Genomic DNA, 18,737 nt, shown 5'->3' on the forward strand with positions numbered 1-18,737 from the left:
TCACGTCACGCGCTACCCCACACAGTACGCGCCTAGTCACTAGAAAAAGCTACCAGCCTTCAATAGTAAGCCACTTTTGGTACAATTGCAAAAAGGATATCACAGGTTTTTTTGTTTGAAGTTTTCTTTTCCAGTGTTTCTATAAACAACGCCAGATGCTCGTCTATGGATCAATACACATCAAGAACTCCAAGTCAACGACTTCTAGAATACACACACGTTGACCATTAAACAGTAAAGCTTGTTGTGTGAATATGATTTTGGAATATGTGACCAGCCAGTTCACATGTTATTACATACGCACAAAAAAAAACTATTTATTTACAAAACAGTTTCAACTTATTTACTCGATGGAGCACAAATTGAGTTTTAAATGTTTTGAGGATAAAAATATTGTCCCCCGAAAGCATAATCATCACAAGATCTTGTAAAAACATTGTGGTTCTCAGATACTGGAGAAATAAACAATCTTGTAATCCTGGAATGGCAACTCCAACATCCCACCTAGTATTATAATAATATGGCATGGTCAACTCCAGCATCCCACCTATTATTATAATCATCATCATCATCATCATCATCATCCCATACCAAGTATGCTATCGTATTATTTTGTCGATCAGATTGACTCATTCCACTTCCATTAAACTATGTAAGAGACATCTCCTATGTCTCAGTGCATGTGTGTGTTATTGCATCTCCTGTTGGTAAAATTCAGTGACAGGCTGAACTGAACCTAAATAAATGCTCAACTTAACAGAATTTCCTGTTTAGTTTGTTTAACCAACTAAAATCACATGAACTGGTCTGATGGGTGAGTTACTAGTCCTTACTGAAGGCTGCTCACAAGACATCAATAACATACAGTGCATTTCCCTCTTCTCATAGTAGTCAGTGCATTCTAACAGGCCCAGGCTTGTTGCTAAGTGCAATCACTCTTTCTCCACTTGTGATACGGAGAGAGGGCTAAGAAGTTGAAGCATAATGACAACCGGGTGTGGCTAGACTGTTGGTGGCTAGTAGTTATGAAAGAGTGCATTTCCACGTCAAAATCCTGTGTCGGGACGGAAAAGACTCAAAGAGGGGCCATCTGGAGGAAACAAACAAACACTCAAACACTTAGTACCATGTACAAAAACACACAAATCAATCGAGAGCTCCACTTCCAACACCAGATGGAGTGACATCAATTATGGATTGGGCTGCGTCGTACGACCTTCCTGGACTCACGTGACGTTTAACCTTTTGGAATCCAGTACGTGAAAATATACTATAGAGGACGGATGTGTATATTTCAGCGGAGGCTCGTTGTAATGGCTGGAATGGAATTCATGGAACAGAGTCAAACATGTGGTTTCCATATGTTTGATGTGTTTGATCCCGTTTCATGTATTCCATTCCAGCCATTACAATGAGCCCGTCCTCCTATAGCTCCTCCGACAAGCCTCCTCTGGTGTATGTATTTCTGCTTGTACAGTGCCAAGGCAGTTAATCCTACTAAAGGCTGTCTGATGAGGGTTGGTGTGGCCTCTGCTGCTGGCCAATTGAAAGAGTGTTACTAGCTGGTACAAACGTCTGGGGGGTTGTGTTGTGTGTTCTGGCCCAAAAGACAGACAAGGGAACTAATCCTGTGCTCCATGATGATACACTGACTATAGTACACGTTGTTTCATTAGTCTGATAACTCTCCACGCCACCCAGCCCCGATACTACGACCTGGCTCCCGTCTTGGACTTGATGATGGTGATGACGCTGGTGGCCGTGGCCACCTTCCCAGGGACCAGGGGCCCCATGACCCCCCGACCCCCTGGGGTTAAGGCTACGGCCGGGCTGCGCGCCACAGTCCTGGCGAAGCTCTGCAGGGCCTCGTACTTGGAGCGCAGCGAGTCCAGCTCCACCTTCATGGTGGCGTTCTCTGTGGCCAGCTTGTCCACCTCCAGCTGCAGCGCCGTCTTCTGCTTCTCTAGCTCCTCCTTCTGGGTGACCCGCTTGACGCGGCAGCTGGCGGCGTAGCCACGGTTCTTCAGGGTGCGCCGCCGCTGCTTGAGCTGCAGGATTTCGTCCTTGGTGAGGCCGCGGAGGTGAGCGTTGAGCTCCCGGACAGACATGGTCACCAGTTCGTCGTCCGTGAGGCTGGTCCCATTCTCCCCTGGCTCCTTCTTCACCTGAGAGGGAAGTGAAGGGGGGATGATTTATTTTGGAGGTAAAACATGTTTCAGTAAAAAGTACAAAGCCCAGAGGATAACTCATGAAAGCATTATACAGCAGTTATTTTCAATGTGGTCCAACGAGCAGGGGAAAGGGGGGGGGTCAGGAGGAGGAGGAAGGGGGGGACAAAGAGGGAGAAGGAGGAAGTGGGGTGATGACAAACAAACAAGTATGACTAGAGTACAGATGGTAAGAAGAACATACCTTTTCTCCCCCCACTGACAGTGTGAGAGAGACAAAGGTTAAGGTAGGGGTCAATGTACTTCTTTGATTAGTTTACCTTCAAGGCTTTGTTTCCCTTGTTTGTAGTAGTCATGCCACGAGAGCCGCTTCCAACTACACCACTTGTTGGTCTGTGGAAGAGAACAACTTCAATAAGAATCCATATAGCCAGAGGAGAAGAACAGTGAGGTTTCACTGAGAGTTCACTTCAAATATAGAAGAACAGTGAGGTTTCACTGAGAGTTCACTACAAATATAGAAGAACAGTGAGGTTTCACTGAGAGTTCACTTCAAATATAGAAGAACAGTGAGGTTTCACTGAGAGTTCACTTCAAATATAGAAGAACAGTGAGGTTTCACTGAGAGTTCACTTCAAATATAGAAGAACAGTGAGGTTTCACTGAGAGTTCACTTCAAATATAGAAGAACAGTGAGGTTTCACTGAGAGTTCACTTCAAATATAGAAGAACAGTGAGGTTTCACTGAGAGTTCACTTCAAATATAGAAGAACAGGAAAGGTGCTCAAAAAGATCTGTTCCTCAAACTCAAAATCCATTGGAGGAAAAGGTCAGAGAGGAGGGACCTTGGAAATTCTCTAATACGGATGAGAAGGAAACGAGGAGATAGATTGTGCAGAATAGAGGAGAGGCAAACTGTGACGGAGGCATTAGTTTTCAGAGATGGAGCAGAGACTTCAGCTCTTCCTCTAAAAGTAACAGGCAGGCCAATCATTTGTGCAACTGTGAACTAAAGGACAGTTGGCATTTGACAGTTTGGCACAACTACAGCATTAGCGACTGTCACTTTGATTTATTAGAAAACAAAACCATCAGCGGGGAACTTCCTCAATGAGCAGCCACCAGACAGGAAACACCTCAACTGAAAAAGTCCCCATCCTCCTGTATGTACCTCAGACTAACATCTCAGACAAACAGCTCTAACAAACACACACACCACACACCTCAGAAAGAACCGACTGTATGTACCAGTCCTGACACCTCAGACTAACAGCTCTAACACACACACTTTAGAAAGAACTCAGTCTGGGGAATATGTCCATTGTCCACGGAAAATGTTTAACCTGTTGGGGATGGGGGCGCTGTTTAGACTATTTATGCTAATTGGGTAATTTTTGAAACGGCTTCCCACAAAATCCTTGATCGTACAATATGCATATTATTATTATTATTGGATAGAAAACAGTCTATAGTTTCTATAGGAGTTGAAATTTTGTCTCTAAGTGGAACAGAGCCCATTCTACAGCAATTTCCCTGACATGGATTCAGATTTCAGAAATGTTGGCCACTGTTCTGAAGTCAGTTAAAAGGGCACTGATATTGCTATGACTATACGGACACTTCTTACGTCTTCCCCTGGATGCCTTTACGTGATGACGATTCCAATGGGGTCGATTGCGCGTTCACAGGCCCTACAAATGAAAAAACCCTGAGGCTAGTCATTCTTTTGGAGCTGCGTCATGCGCCTAGAGGACACCGGCCCGCACCTGTTCCAAGCATTAGTGAAGGGGGTAATATTACTCGGGTCATGTTTCTACTCGTTATGGGAGTTAAAAACATCATAAGGTAGTTAATTTAAAGCGTTTTATAGCAATTTATATCCGTTTAGTGCGATTTTGGGACATTTATTTTTGAAACGATGTGAATAGTTGGGCACGCTTTTCAGTTCATCCCGAACGCAGTTGGCATTTCCACATGGCAAGAGGACAGCTTTCCACCAAAAGACGATTTCTCCCAAGAAAGGATCCTTTGCCCAAGATACTGATGGAAGAACAGCTCAAGGTAGGACATTTTTATTATGATAAATCGTGTTTCTGTCGAAACATTTTAGTGGCTTAGGACGCCATGTTTTTTGACGTAGCTTCGCTTGGCGCAAACTGTATTGAAAAGTAAGGATAAATTAAAAAATGTAATAACGCAATTGTATTAAGAATTAAATTGTCTATCAATCCCTGTCCACCCTATATTTTTTAGTCACGTTTATGAGTATTTATGTATAAGAGTAGATCACTGTCTAAGTGGCGCAAGGACATTTTCTGACCAACTGAGCTACATTTCACATTGTCTAACCATGATTTTGGGGGCTAAATATAAACATTTTCGATCAAACTGTATATGCATGTTGTAATGTGATGTTACAGGAGTGTCATCGGAAGAATTCTGAGAAGGTTAGTGAAAAAATTAATATATTTTTGGCGATGTTGACGTTATCGCTCACTTTGGCTAGAATCAATGCTGGGCTGCTATGTGGTATGTGCTATGCTAATATAACGATTTATTGTGTTTTCGCTGTAAGACACTTAGAAAATCTGAAATATTGTCTGTATTCACAGGATCTGTGTCTTTCGATTCGTGTATGCTGTGTATTTTTACGAAATGTTTGATGATTAGTAAGTAGGTAAACACGTTGCTCTAAGTAGTTTTTCTATTCCATTTGTGACGGTGGGTGCAATTGTAACCTATGCCATCTACCTGAAATATGCACTTTTTTCTAACAAAACCTATCCCATACCATAAATATGTTATCAGACTGTCATCTAATGAGTTCTTTTGTTGGTTAGGGGCTATAAATATCTTAGTTTAGCCGAATTGGTGATGGCTACTGGTGTTGGTGGACAAATAAAAGATGGTGGATTATGCTAATGTGTTTTTAGGTAATAGATGTACATCTTTACATATTGTGTCTTCCCTGTAAAACATTTTAAAAATCGGACATGTTGACTGGATTCACAAGATCTGTGTCTTTCATTAGCTGTATTGGACTTTAATGTGTGAAAGTTAAATATTTAAAAAAAATATTTTTTTTGAATTTCGCGGCACTGGTTTTTCAGTGGGGGGGGGGGGGGTGTGCCGCTAGCGCCACGCTGATCCTAGACAGGTTAAAACACATTTAAAAGACAAGCTGTTATGCTGGTGAATGAGGACCCAAAAGCGACTTAACAGAAACAGTCTTTATTCCAGTCTTAAACAAAAAACGATACTCCTGGATATATCTTAGGCAAATACAAAACAGGAAAACTGAAATCCTCTCGTCAGTAGAGAGGAACGACTGGAGACGCGACCACAGACTGCAGGTCGCTTCGGGAAGGCACAGGCCGTAGCTGACATAGACACCTGCTCACACGCAGCATCTGAAGAAGGCAAAAACACGACAGGGCGGAACAAGGACACAGAACAGCAAACATCAAACAAGGATCCGACAAGGACAGAAGCGGAAAACAGAGGGAGAAATAGGGACTCTAATCAGAGGGCAAAATAGGGGACAGGTGTGAAAGAGTAAATGAGGTAGTTAGGAGAATGAGGAACAGCTGGGAGCAGGAACGGAACGATAGAGAGAGAGAGCGAGAGAGGGAGAGAGGGAGGGGGAGAGAGAGGGATAGAAAGAGGGAAAGAACCAAATAAGACCAGCAGAGGGAAACGAATAGAAGGGAAGCACAGGGACAAGACATGATAATCAATGACAAAACATGACACAAGCGTTTATTATTCGACAAGTTCAGGTAGTTCATCCCCGTTTGGTGACTAATGAATTTTTTTATTTTTTTTATTTAACCTTTATTTAACCAGGTAGGCAAATTGAGAACACGTTCTCATTTACAATTGCGACCTGGCCAAGATAAAGCAAAGCAGTTCGACACATACAACAACACATAGTTACACATGGAGTAAAAACAAACATATAGTCAATAATACAGTGAAAAAAATAAGTCTACAGTATATACAATGTGAGCAAGTGAGGTGAGATAAGGGGGGTGAAGGCAAACAGATATATGTATAAATAAATAAAAATATAAAAAGGCCATGGAGGCGAAGTGAGTACAACACAGCAAGTAAAATAAAAACTAAAAAAAAACACTGGAATGGTTGGTTTGCATTGGAAGAAAGTGCAAAGTAGAGACAGAAATAATGGGGTGCAAAGGAGCAAAATAAATTAATAAATAAATACAGTAGGTAAAGAGGTAGTTGTTTGGGCTAAATTGTAGATGGGTTATGTACAGGTGCAGTAATCTATGAGCTGCTCTGACAGCTGGTGCTTAAAGCTAGTGAGGGAGATAGGTGTTTCCAGTTTCAGAGATTTTTGTAGTTCGTTCCAGTCATTGGCAGCAGAGAACTGGAAGGAGAGGCGTCCAAAGGAAGAATTGGTTTTGGGGGTGACTAGAGAGATATACCTGCTGGAGCGCGTGCTACGGGTAGGTGCTGCTATGGTGACCAGCGAGCTGAGATAAGGGGGGACTTTACCTAGCAGGGTCTTGTAGATGACCTGGAACCAATGGGTTTGGCGACGAGTATGAAGCGAGGGCCAGCCAACGAGAGTGTACAGGTCGCAGTGGTGGGTAGTATATGGGGCTTTGGTGACAAAACGGATGGCACTGTGATAGACTGCATCCAATTTATTGAGTAGGGTTTTGGAGGCTATTTTGTAAATGACATCACCGAAGTCGAGGATTGGTAGGATGGTCAGTTTTACAAGGGTATGTTTGGCAGCATGAGTAAAGGATGCTTTGTTGCGGAATAGGAAGCCAATTCTAGATTTGACTTTGGATTGGAGATGTTTGATGTGGGTCTGGAAGGAGAGTTTACAGTCTAACCAGACACCTAGGTATTTGTAGTTGTCCACATATTCTAAGTCAGAGCCGTCCAAAGTAGTGATGTTGGACAGGCGGGCCGGAGCAGGCAGCGATCGGTTGAAGAGCATGCATTTGGTTTTACTTGTATTTAAGAGCAGTTGGAGGCCACGGAAGGAGAGTTGTATGGCATTGAAGCTCGCCTGGAGGGTTGTTAACACAGTGTCAAAAGAAGGGCCAGAAGTATACAGAATAGTGTCGTCTGCGTAGAGGTGGATCAGAGAATCACCAGCAGCAAGAGCGACATCATTGATGTAAACAGAGAAGAGAGTCGGTCCAAGAATTGAACCCTGTGGCACCCCCATAGAGACTGCCAGAGGCCCGGACAACAGACCCTCCGATTTGACACACTGAACTCTATCAGAGAAGTAGTTGGTGAACCAGGCGAGGCAATCATTAGAGAAACCAAGGCTGTCGAGTCTGCCAATGAGGATGTGGTGATTGACAGAGTCAAAAGCCTTGGCCAGGTCAATGAATACGGCTGCACAGTATTGTTTCCTATCGATGGCGGTTACGATATCGTTTATGACCTTGAGCGTGGCTGAGGTGCACCCATGACCAGCTCTGAAACCAGATTGCATAGCGGAGAAGGTGTGGTGTGATTCGAAATGGTCGGTAATCTGTTTGTTGACTTGGCTTTCGAAGACCTTAGAAAGGCAGGGTAGGATAGATATAGGTCTGTAGCAGTTAGGGTCAAGGGTGTCCCCCCCTTTGAAGAGGGGGATAACCGCAGCTGCTTTCCAATCTTTGGGGATCTCAGACGACACGAAAGAGAGGTTGAAGAGGCTAGTAATAGGGGTGGCAACAATTTCAGCAGATAGTTTTAGAAAGAAAGGGTCCAGATTATCTAGCCCGGCTGATTTGTAAGGGTCCAGATTTTGCAGCTCATTAAGAACATCAGCTGACTGTATTTGGGAGAAAGAGAAATGGGGAAGGCTTGGGCGAGTAGCAGAGGGGAGGGCAGTGCTGTTGTCCCGGGTAGGGGTAGCCAGGTGGAAAGCATGGCCAGCCGTAGAAAAATGCTTATTGAAATTCTCAATTATAGTGGATTTGTCGGTGGTGACAGTGTTTCCTATCTTCAGGGCGGTTGGAAGCTGGGAGGAGGTGTTCTTATTCTCCATGGACTTTACGGTGTCCCAGAACTTTTTTGAATTTGTGTTGCAGGAAGCAAATTTCTGCTTGAAAAAGCTAGCCTTGGCTGTTCTAACTGCCTGTGTATATTGGTTTCTGGCTTCCCTGAAAAGTTGCATATCACGGGGGCTGTTCGATGCTAATGCAGAACGCCATAGGATGTTTTTCTGTTGGTTAAGGGCAGTCAGGTCAGGAGAGAACCAAGGGCTATATCTGTTCCTGGTTCTAAATTTCTTGAATGGGGCATGCTTATTCAAGATGGTGAGGAAGGCATTTTTAAAAAATGACCAGGCATCCTCTACTGACGGGATGAGATCAATATCCTTCCAGGATACCCCGGCCAGGTCAATTAGGAAGGCCTGCTCGCTGAAGTGTTTCAGGGAGCGTTTGACAGTGATGAGTGGAGGTCGTTTGACCGCTGACCCATTACGGATGCAGGCAATGAGGCAGTGATCGCTGAGATCTTGGTTAAAAACAGCAGAGGTGTATTTGGAGGGCAAGTTTGTTAGGATGATATCTATGAGGGTACCCGTGTTTACGGAATTAGGGTGGTACCTGGTAGGTTCATTAATAATTTGTGTGAGATTGAGGGCATCAAGCTTAGATTGTAGGGTGGCTGGGGTGTTGAGCATGTTCAAATTTAGGTCACCTAGCAGCACGAGCTCTGAAGATAGATGGGGGGCAATCAGTTCACATATAGTGTCCAGAGCACAGCTGGGGGCAGAGGGTGGTCTATAGCAGGCGGCAACGGTGAGAGACTTGTTTTTAGAGAGGTGGATTTTTAAAAGTAGAAGTTCAAATTGTTTGGGAACAGACCTGGATAGTATAACAGAACTCTGCAGGCAGTCTTTGCAGTAGATTGCAACACCGCCCCCTTTGGCCGTTCTATCTTGTCTGAAAATATTGTAGTTGGGGATAAAAATGTCTGAATTTTTGGTGGTCTTTCTAAGCCAGGATTCAGACACGGCTAAAACATCCGGGTTGGTAGAGTGTGCTAAAGCAGTGAACAGAACAAACTTAGGGAGGAGGCTCCTAATGTTAACATGCATGAAGCCAAGGCTATTACGGTTACAGAAGTCATCAAAAGAGAGCGCCTGGGGAATAGGAGTGGAGCCAGGTACTGCAGGGCCTGGATTCACCTCTACATCACCAGAGGAACAGAGGAGAAGTAGGATAATGGTACGGCTAAAAGCTATGAGAATTGGTCGCCTAGAGCTACCAGAGCAGAGAGTAAAAGGAAGTTTCTGGGGGCGATAAAATAGTTTAAAGGAATAATGTACAGACAAAGGTATGGTAGGATGTGAATACAGTGGAGGTAAACCTAGGTATTGAGTGATGATGAGAGAGATCTTGTCTCTAGAAACATCATTGAAACCAGGTGATGTCATCGCATATGTGGGTGGTGGAACTGCAGGGTTGGATATGGTATAGAGAGCAGGGCTAGAATCTCTACAGTGAAATAAGCCAATAAACACTAACCAGAACAGCAATGGACAAGGCATATTTACATTAAGGAGAGGCAAGCTTAATCAAGTGATAAATAAGGGTCCAGTGAGTAGAGGTTGGTTGGGGTCGTGGCGATCCAGACAGCTGGCCGGGTATATGGCTATCGGTAGCAGCATAGGATGGAGGTCTGTTTGTAGATACCTCGTGCGTTTCCGTCGGTAGGTTCCGTGTAGTGGGGTTTTGTTCAGATAGCAGCCGATAAGACAGCTAACGATTAGCGGGCCTCAGATGAGCGTTCAGGTAACGCCGGGACGGAGGTGCCGGTTGGATAAATCCCTCGGGCAGATAACGTCGGCAGTCAGTCGTGAAGGCCCGGTGGGGTTCCGTATCTGCAGCAGCAACAAAGAAGCGGGTCCGGATGGTGATGGAACTCCTCAGCTGGCTAGCTCCAGCATGATTTGAGTTAGCTCCGGGGTCGACGTAAGCCAATAGTCACACGGTATGCAGCTAGCTAGCTGCGAAATCAAGGTGCACGTGTCCAGAGGCTGCGGTTGGAATCCGGGGAAACTGAGAGAAAAAAAGTCCCGGAATGCTCCGGTCCGAGTCGCGTTGCACAAAAGTGCCGGTAGATTATCGAGCTAGAGGAATAGCTGATGACCGCAAAAACGTGGGCAGCTGAAACACCAACGCTAGCCAGCAAACCGGCTAATTTCGGGGCAGCTACAGATTAGCTTCTGGCTAGCTATCGGAGTAGCTTCTGGATTAGCTTTCAGGCTAGCTTCTGAATTAGCCCCTGGCTATCTTCCACGATGGATTTTCAGATTGAGGTAAATAGTACTTATTGTAATTGGTGAAGCGGGTTGCAGGAAAGCTTTTGCAGGAAAGCTTTTGTAGTTGAGTTCTTGGATAATAAAATAAATAAAAGATATGTGAAGAAAAGGTGTAAATATATATATATACAGGACACGACACGACAACACGGAAAAATACGTCTGAACTGCTAAGCCACCTTGGTGGAAACATAAAAGATGAAAGATGACAGGGGAGGGAAACTGTATTCCAATCAAGTCCATCCTATTTCAACTATTACTGTACATATTAGAGGTCGACCGATTAATCGGAATGGACGATTAATTGGGGCCGATTTCAAGTTTTCATAACAATCGGAAATCGGTATTTTGGGCGCTGATTTGCCGATTTTTAAAAATATATATTTTTTATACCTTTATTTAACTAGGCAAGTCAGTTAAGAACACATTCTTATTTTCAATGACGGCCTAGGAACGGTGGGTTAACTGCCTTGTTCAGGGGCAGAACGACAGATTTTCACCTTGTCAGCTCGGGGGATCCAATATTGCAACCTTACAGTTAACTAGTCCAACGCAATAACGACCTGCCTCTCTCTCGTTGCACTCAACAAGGAGACTGCCTGTTACGCGAATGCAGTAAGCCAAGGTAAGTTGCTAGCTAGCATTAAACTTATCTTATAAAAAACAATCAATCATAACCACTAGTTAACAACACATGGTTGATGATATTACTAGATATTATCTAGCGTGTCTTGCGTTGCATATAATCTGACTGAGCATACAAGTATCTAAGTATCTGACTGAGTGATGGTAGGCAGAAGCAGGCGCGTAAACATTCATTCAAACAGCACTTTCGTGCGTTTTGCCAGCAGCTCTTTGTTGTGCGTCAAGCATTGTGCTGTTTATGACTTCAAGCCTATCAACTCCCGAGATGAGGCTGGTGTAACCGAAGTGAAATGGCTAGCTAGTTAGCGTGCGCTAATAGCGTTTCAAACGTCACTCACTCTGAGCCTTCTAGTAGTTGTTCCCCTTGCTCTGCATGGGTAACGCTGCTTCGATGGTGGCTGTTGTCGTTGTGTTGCTGGTTCGAGCCCAGGGAGGAGCGAGGAGAGGGACGGAAGCTATACTGTTACACTTGCAATACTAAAGTGCCTATAAGAACATCCAATAGTCAAAGGTTAATGAAATACAAATGGTATAGAGGGAAATAGTCCTATAATTCCTATAACTACAACCTAAAACTTCTTACCTGGGAATATTGAAGACTCATGTTAAAAGAAACCACCAGCTTTCATATGTTCTCATGTTCTGAGCAAGGAACTGAAACGTTAGCTTTCTTACATAGCACATATTATTTACTTGAGGCTAAATTGATTTTATTGATGTATTATATTAAGTTAAAATAAGTGTTCATTCAGTATTGTTGTAATTGTCATTATTACAAATAAAATAAAATAAAATGAATCGGCCGATTAATCGGTATCGACTTTTTTGGTCCTCCAATAATCGGTATCGGCGTAGAAAAATCATAATCGGTCGACCTCTAGTACATATACTATTCTATCCTACGTATTCTTCAGATATACTATATATTCTATCCACAGTGTCTATACATCCCATCACACACATATACAGTGCATTCTGAAAGTATTCAAACTCCTTTACTTTTTCAACAACAAAAAAGAAAAATCCTTAATCTACACAAAATACCCCATAATGACAAAGCGAGAACAGGTTTTTAAAATTGTTTGCAAATTTTTTTTTTTATTAACCTGTTGGGGATGGGGGCGCTGTTTAGACTATTTATGCTAATGTGGCTAATTTTTTAAACGGCTTCCCACAAAATCCTTGATCGTACAATATGCATATTATTATTATTATTGGATAGAAAACAGTCTATAGTTTCTATAGGAGTTGAAATTTTGTCTCTAAGTGGAACAGAGCCCATTCTACAGCAATTTCCCTGACATGGAGTCAGATTTGAGAAACGTTGGCCACTTTTCTGAAGTCATTTAAAAGGGCTCTGTCGTTGCTATGACTATACGGACACTTCTTACGTCTTCCCCTGGATGCCTTTACGTGATGACGATTCCAACGGGCTCGATTGCTCGTTCACAGGCCCTACAAATGAAAAAAACCTTTAGCTAGCAAGTCTTTTCTTGCTGCGTAACGCGCGTGGAAGACACCGACCCTCTCCTGTTCCAAGCGTTAGTTTAGCCTGTTATATTTCTCCGGTCATCTTTTCACTCGTTATAGGAGTTACAAACATCACAAAGTAGTTAATTTAAAGCGTTTTATAGCAATTTATATCCGTTTAGTGCGATTTTGGGACTATTATTTTTGCAACGATGTGAAAAGTTGGACACGCTTTTCAGTTCATCCCGAACGTAGTTGACATTTCCACATGGCAAGAGGACAGCTTTCCACCAAAAGACGATTTCTCCCAAGAAAGGATCCTTTGCCCAAGATACTGATGGAAGAACAGCTCAAGGTAGGACATTTTTATTATGATAAATCGTGTTTCTGTCGAAACATTTTAGTGGCTTAGGACGCCATGTTTTTTGACGTAGCTTCGCTTGGCGCAAACTGTATTGAAAAGTAAGGATAAATTAAAAAATGTAATAACGCAATTGTATTAAGAATTAAATTGTCTATCAATCCCTGTCCACCCTATATTTTTTAGTCACGTTTATGAGTATTTATGTATAAGAGTAGATCACTGTCTAAGTGGCGCAAGGACGTTTTCTTTACCAGCTTGTCTACATTTCACATTGTCTAACCATGATTTTGGTGGCTAAATATAAACATTTTCGATCAAACTGTATATGCATGTTGTAATGTGATGTTACAGGAGTGTCATCGGAAGAATTCTGAGAAGGTTAGTGAAAAAATTAATATCTTTTGGCGATGTTGACTTTTATCGCTCACTTTGGCTAGAATCAATGCTGGGCTGCTAATTGCTATGTGCTAAGCTAATATAACGATTTATTGTGTTTTCGCTGTAAGACACTTAGAAAATCTGAAATATTGTCTGTATTCACAGGATCTGTGTCTTTCGATTCGTGTATGCTGTGTATTTTTACGAAATGTTTGATGATTAGTAGTTAGGTAAACACGTTGCTCATTGTAATTATTCTAGTCCATTTGTGATGGTGGGTGCAATTGTAAACTATGCCATATACCTGAAATATGCACTTTTTTCTAACAAAACCTATCCCATACCATAAATATGTTATCAGACTGTCATCTAATGAGTTTTTTTGTTGGTTAGGGGCTATAAATATCTTAGTTTAGCCGAATTGGTGATGGCTACTGGTGTTGGTGGACAAATAAAAGATGGTGGATTATGCTAATGTGTTTTTAGGTAATAGATGTACATCTTTACATATTGTGTCTTCCCTGTAAAACATTTTAAAAATCGGAAATGTTGACTGGATTCATAAGATCTGTGTCTTTCATTAGCTGTATTGGACTTTAATGTGTGAAAGTTAAATATTTTAAAAAAATATTTTTTTTGAATTTCGCGGCACTGGTTTTTCAGTGTGGGGGGGGGGGGGGGTGCCGCTAGCGCCACGCTGATCCTAGACAGGTTAAAAAACAGAAATACCTTATTTACGAAAGTTTTCAGACACTTTGCTATGAGACTCGAAATTGAGACCAGGTGCATCCTGTTTCCATTGATCATCATTGATGTTTGAATAACTTGATTGGAGTCCATCTGTGGAAAATTTAAATGATTAAATGATCGGACAGGATTTGGAAAGGCACACACCTGTCTATATAAGGTCCCATGTTAACAGTGCATGTCAGATCCAAAACCAAGCAACGAGGTCGAAGAAATTGTCCGTAGACCTCCTAGACAGGATTGTGTCGCGGCACAGATCTGGGGAAGGGTACCAAAACATTTCTGCAGCATTGAAGGTCCCTAAGAAAACAGTGGCCTCTATTCTTAAATGGAACAAGTTTGGAACCACCAGACTCTTCTTAGAGCTGGCCACCCGGCCATACTGAGCAACGGGGGAGAAGGGCCTTTGTCAGGGAGATGACCAAAAACCCAATGGTCACTGACAGAGCTCCAAAGTTCTGTGGAGATGGGAGAATCTTCCAAAAGGACAACGATCTCTGCAGCACTCCACCAAATCAGGCCTTTATGGTAGAGTGGCCAGACAGAAGCCACTTTGGCAGTAATCACTGCCAAAGGTGAGAGTGCTAGCCTACTGGTGGTGAAGAGATAGAAGACAAAGAGGAAAAGCAGGAATCCAGTAAAAGGCACATGACATCCTGCTTGGGGTTTGCCAAAAGGCACCTAAAGGACTCTCAGACCATGAGAAACAAGATTCTCTGGTCTGATGAAACTAAGATTACACTCTTTGGCCTGAATGCCAAGCGTCACGTCTGGAAGAAACCTGGCACAATCCCTACGTTGAAGCATGGCGGTGGCAGCATCATGCCGTGCGGATGTTTTTCAGCGGCAGGGACTGGGAGACTAGTCAGGATCGAGGGAAAGAGAAGAAATGGGAGAAACTCTCCAAATACAAGTGTGCCAAGCTTGTAGTGTCATATCCAAGAAGACTAAAGGCAGTAATCACTGCCAAAGGTGAGAGTGCTAGCCTACTGGTGGTGAAGAGATAGAAGACAAAGAGGAAAAGCAGGAATCCATAGGAACAGAATATTATCTGTTGCAAAGGGTCGGAAACTTTCCGGGAAATTTTCCATGGGAAGTTAAGCACTGGAATTTGGGGAATTTTGCTTAAATTCATTATTTTTAAAGTCAGCTTATAACAGTGAACCTTTTTGTGGGATACACATAAGGCAATTCCAGATCTTGTGGCATATATTGGTTAAACTATCCCCAATTCAATGGAATTGCAACCCTCTGCATGCACAGTGCATTCTTCCATCACATGTGCAGTAGAGGTCGACCGATTCTGATTTTTCAACGCCGATACCAATTATTGGAGGGCCAAAAAAAGCTGATACCGATTAATCGGACAATTTTTTTACAATTTATTTGTAATAATGACAATTACAACAATACTGAATGAACACTTATTTTAACTTAATATAATACATCAATAAAATCAATTTAGCCTCAAATAAAAATTGAAACATGTTCAATTTGGTTTTAAGTAATGCAAAAACAAAGTTTTGGAGAAGAAAGTAAAAGTGCAATATGTGCCATGTAAGAAAGCTAACGTTTCAGTTCCTTGCTCAGAACACGAGAACATATGAAAGCTGGTGGTTCCTTTTAACATGAGTCTTCAATATTCCCAGGTAAGAAGTTTTAGGTTGTAGTTATTATAGGAATTATAGGACTATTTCTCTCTATACCATTTGTATTTCATTAACCTTTGACTATTGGATGTTCTTATAGGCACTTTAGTATTGCCAGTGTAACAGTATAGCTTCCATCCCTCTCCTCGCTCCTCCCTGGGCTCGAACCAGGAACACAACGACAACAGCCACCCTCGAAGCAGCATTACTCATGCAGAGCAAGGGGAATAACTACTCCAAGTCTCAGAGTGAGTGACGTTTGAAACGCTATTAGCGCGCACCCCGCTAACTAGCTAACCATTTCACATAGGTTACACCAGCCTCATCTCGGGAGTTGATATACTTGAAGCACAGTGAAGAGCTTCTGGCAAAACGCAGGAAAGTGCTGTTTGAATGAATGCTTACGAGTCTGCTGCTGCCTACCACCGCTCAGTCAGACTGCTCTATCAAATCATAGACTTAGTTATAACATAATAACACACAGAAATACGAGCCTTAGGTCATTAATATGGTCGAATCCGGAAACTATCATCTCGAAAACAAGACGTTTATTCTTTCAGTGAAATACGGAACCGTTCCGTATTTTATCTAACGGGTGGCATCCATAAGTCTAAATATTCCTGTTACATTGCACAACCTTCAATGTTATATCATAATTACGTAAAATTCTGGCAAATTAGGCGGCCCAAAATGTTGCATATACACTGACTCTGCGTGCAATGAACGCAAAAGAAGTGACACAATTTCACCTGGTTAATATTGCCTGCTAACCTGGATTTCTTTTAGCTAAATATGCAGGTTTAAAAATATATACTTCTGTGTATTGATTTTAAGAAAGGCATTGATGTTTATGGTTAGGTACACATTGGAGCAACAATACGCACCGCATCGATTATATGCAACGCAGGACATGCAAGATAAACTAGTAATATCATCAACCATGTGTAGTTAACTAGTGATTATGATTGATTGATTGTTTTTTATAAGATAAGTTTAATGCTAGCTAGCAATTTACCTTGGCCTCTACTGCATTTGCGTAACAGGCAGGCTCCTCGTGGAGTGCAATGTAATCAGGTGGTTAGAGCGTTGGACTAGTTAACTGTAAGGTTGCAAGATTGAATCCCCCGAGCTGACAAGGTAAATATCTGTTGTTCTGCCCCTGAACGAGGCAGTTAACCCACCGTTCCTAGGCCGTCATTGAAAATAAGAATGTGTTCTTAACTGACTTGCCTAGTTAAATAATGATTAAATAAAGTTGTTAAAAATAAATAAAAAACGGCCAAATCAGTGTCCAAAAATACCAATTTCCGATTGTTACGAAAACCTGAAATCGGCCCTAATTAATCGGCCGGTCCGATTAATCGGTCGACCTCTAATGTGCAGCGCACTCTTCCATCACATGTACAGCTGATTCTCAATATCTTGCACACAAATAAGATGCTATTGAGTCCACACTAATACACTCTCTGAGCCAAGGACTACATGCTTTCTGGTAAGTTTTGATTACAATACTGTATGGGGTGAATATATTTTATGACATATATTGTTTTTGTTAACTAGTAAATAGTAGCCTACAGCAAAGTGTGTTCAAATAATTTCTAACTTGTAAACAATTTCTGCTAGCTAGTTTTTGCTACCATGTGGGTTTTAGCTTGCTTGAGCCTGCTTAGGAGTGTTAATTCATCTGTTTCCATACACGTTTTATTTTTAAACAACTTCTTTTGTAAGATAAATATTTAAGCAGTTAGATAAATGTTTTACCTATATGGAATTGTATTCGGGGTTTTTTACTAATTTTTTTCTTATCTTTACAGGAAAATGCCACAGGCACTATCTGATGTGTGGAAGGAAAAGCTGAATACATTTGCAAATACTGTGCCAAATCATATGTGAAGAATGCAACACAGATGCAGAATCATCTGGCCAAGTTCATTAAGTTCCCTCGGCGCTCACAACAAGCAACCTCTGATAAAAGTCCCTCTACTTCTATTCGAGGTGAAAATTACGAGACACCTTATCGATAGCAACAGCTTATGGTCCTCCTGGAAACAGAAGTTTTTTTGACTCAATGGACGAATGTAGTCAGAGAAATGCTGATGAATGTCTTGCTCGAGCTGTGTATGCAACTGGTTCACCTCTGATGCTCACAGGCAATGTGTATTGGAAGAGATTTCTGAATGTTCTTCGCCCAGCATACAACCCTCCAACCAGACATGCTTTATCTACTCATTTGCTGGATGCAGAGTTCAACAGAGTTCAAGTGAAGGTCAAGCAAATCTTAGAGAAAGCAGACTGTATTGCAATCATCTCTGATGGGTGGCCGAATGTTCGTGGGCAAGGAATAATTAACTACATCATCTCCACCCCTCAACCAGTATTCTACAAGAGCACAGACACAAGGGACAACAGACACACCGGTCTCTACATTGCAGATGAGCTGAAGTCGGTCATCAATGACCTTGGACCACAGAAGGTATTTGCACTGGTGACAGACAATACTGCGAACATGTTCGCTGCATTGTCTAAAGTGGAGGAGTCCTACCCTCACAGCACACCCATTGGCTGTGCAGCTCATGCATTTAATCTGCTCCTCAAGGACATCATGGCACTGAAAACAATGGGTACACTCTACAAGAGAGCCAAGGAAGTGGTTAGGTATGTAAAGGGTCATCAAGTTATATCAGCAATCTACGTCACCAAGCAAAGTGAGAAGAATAAGAGCACCACATTGAAGCTGCCCAGCAACACCTGTTGGGGTGGTGTTGTCATCATGTTTTACAGTCTCCTGGAGGGAAAGGAGTCTCTCCAAGAAATGGCCATATCAGTCTGCCGATATGGACAGCCCCGTCAAGAGGAACCTCCTGGATGATGCATTTTGGGGGAGAGTGGTAAGCAGCCTGAAACCTATAGCAGTTGCCATTGCATGGATTGAGGGAGACAATGCCATCCTGTCTGATGTTCAGACTCTGCTTGGAGATGTAAGAGAATAAATCCATACTGCCCTG

At 42.4% G+C, this 18,737-nt stretch overlaps 1 protein-coding gene across 1 annotated transcript in view; it reads right to left on the reverse strand.

Annotated features, from left to right (window-relative positions):
* Positions 1-297: 297 nt before the first annotated feature.
* LOC129847693 (transcription factor MafG-like) overlaps positions 298-18,737 on the reverse strand; it is a 31,195-nt gene continuing 12,755 nt past the window's right edge. Inside the window, exons 2-3 of the mRNA XM_055915448.1 lie at positions 2,489-2,561; positions 298-2,165 (exon numbers count right to left, since the gene is read on the reverse strand). Of these exons, the coding sequence (XP_055771423.1) occupies positions 1,710-2,165; positions 2,489-2,561 (529 nt within the window). The 3' untranslated portion in view covers positions 298-1,709. The remainder of the gene's footprint in view (positions 2,166-2,488; positions 2,562-18,737) is intronic.

Source organism: Salvelinus fontinalis, unplaced genomic scaffold (genome assembly GCF_029448725.1).
Source record: "Salvelinus fontinalis isolate EN_2023a unplaced genomic scaffold, ASM2944872v1 scaffold_0928, whole genome shotgun sequence".
NCBI classification, from domain to species: Eukaryota; Metazoa; Chordata; class Actinopteri; order Salmoniformes; family Salmonidae; genus Salvelinus; species Salvelinus fontinalis.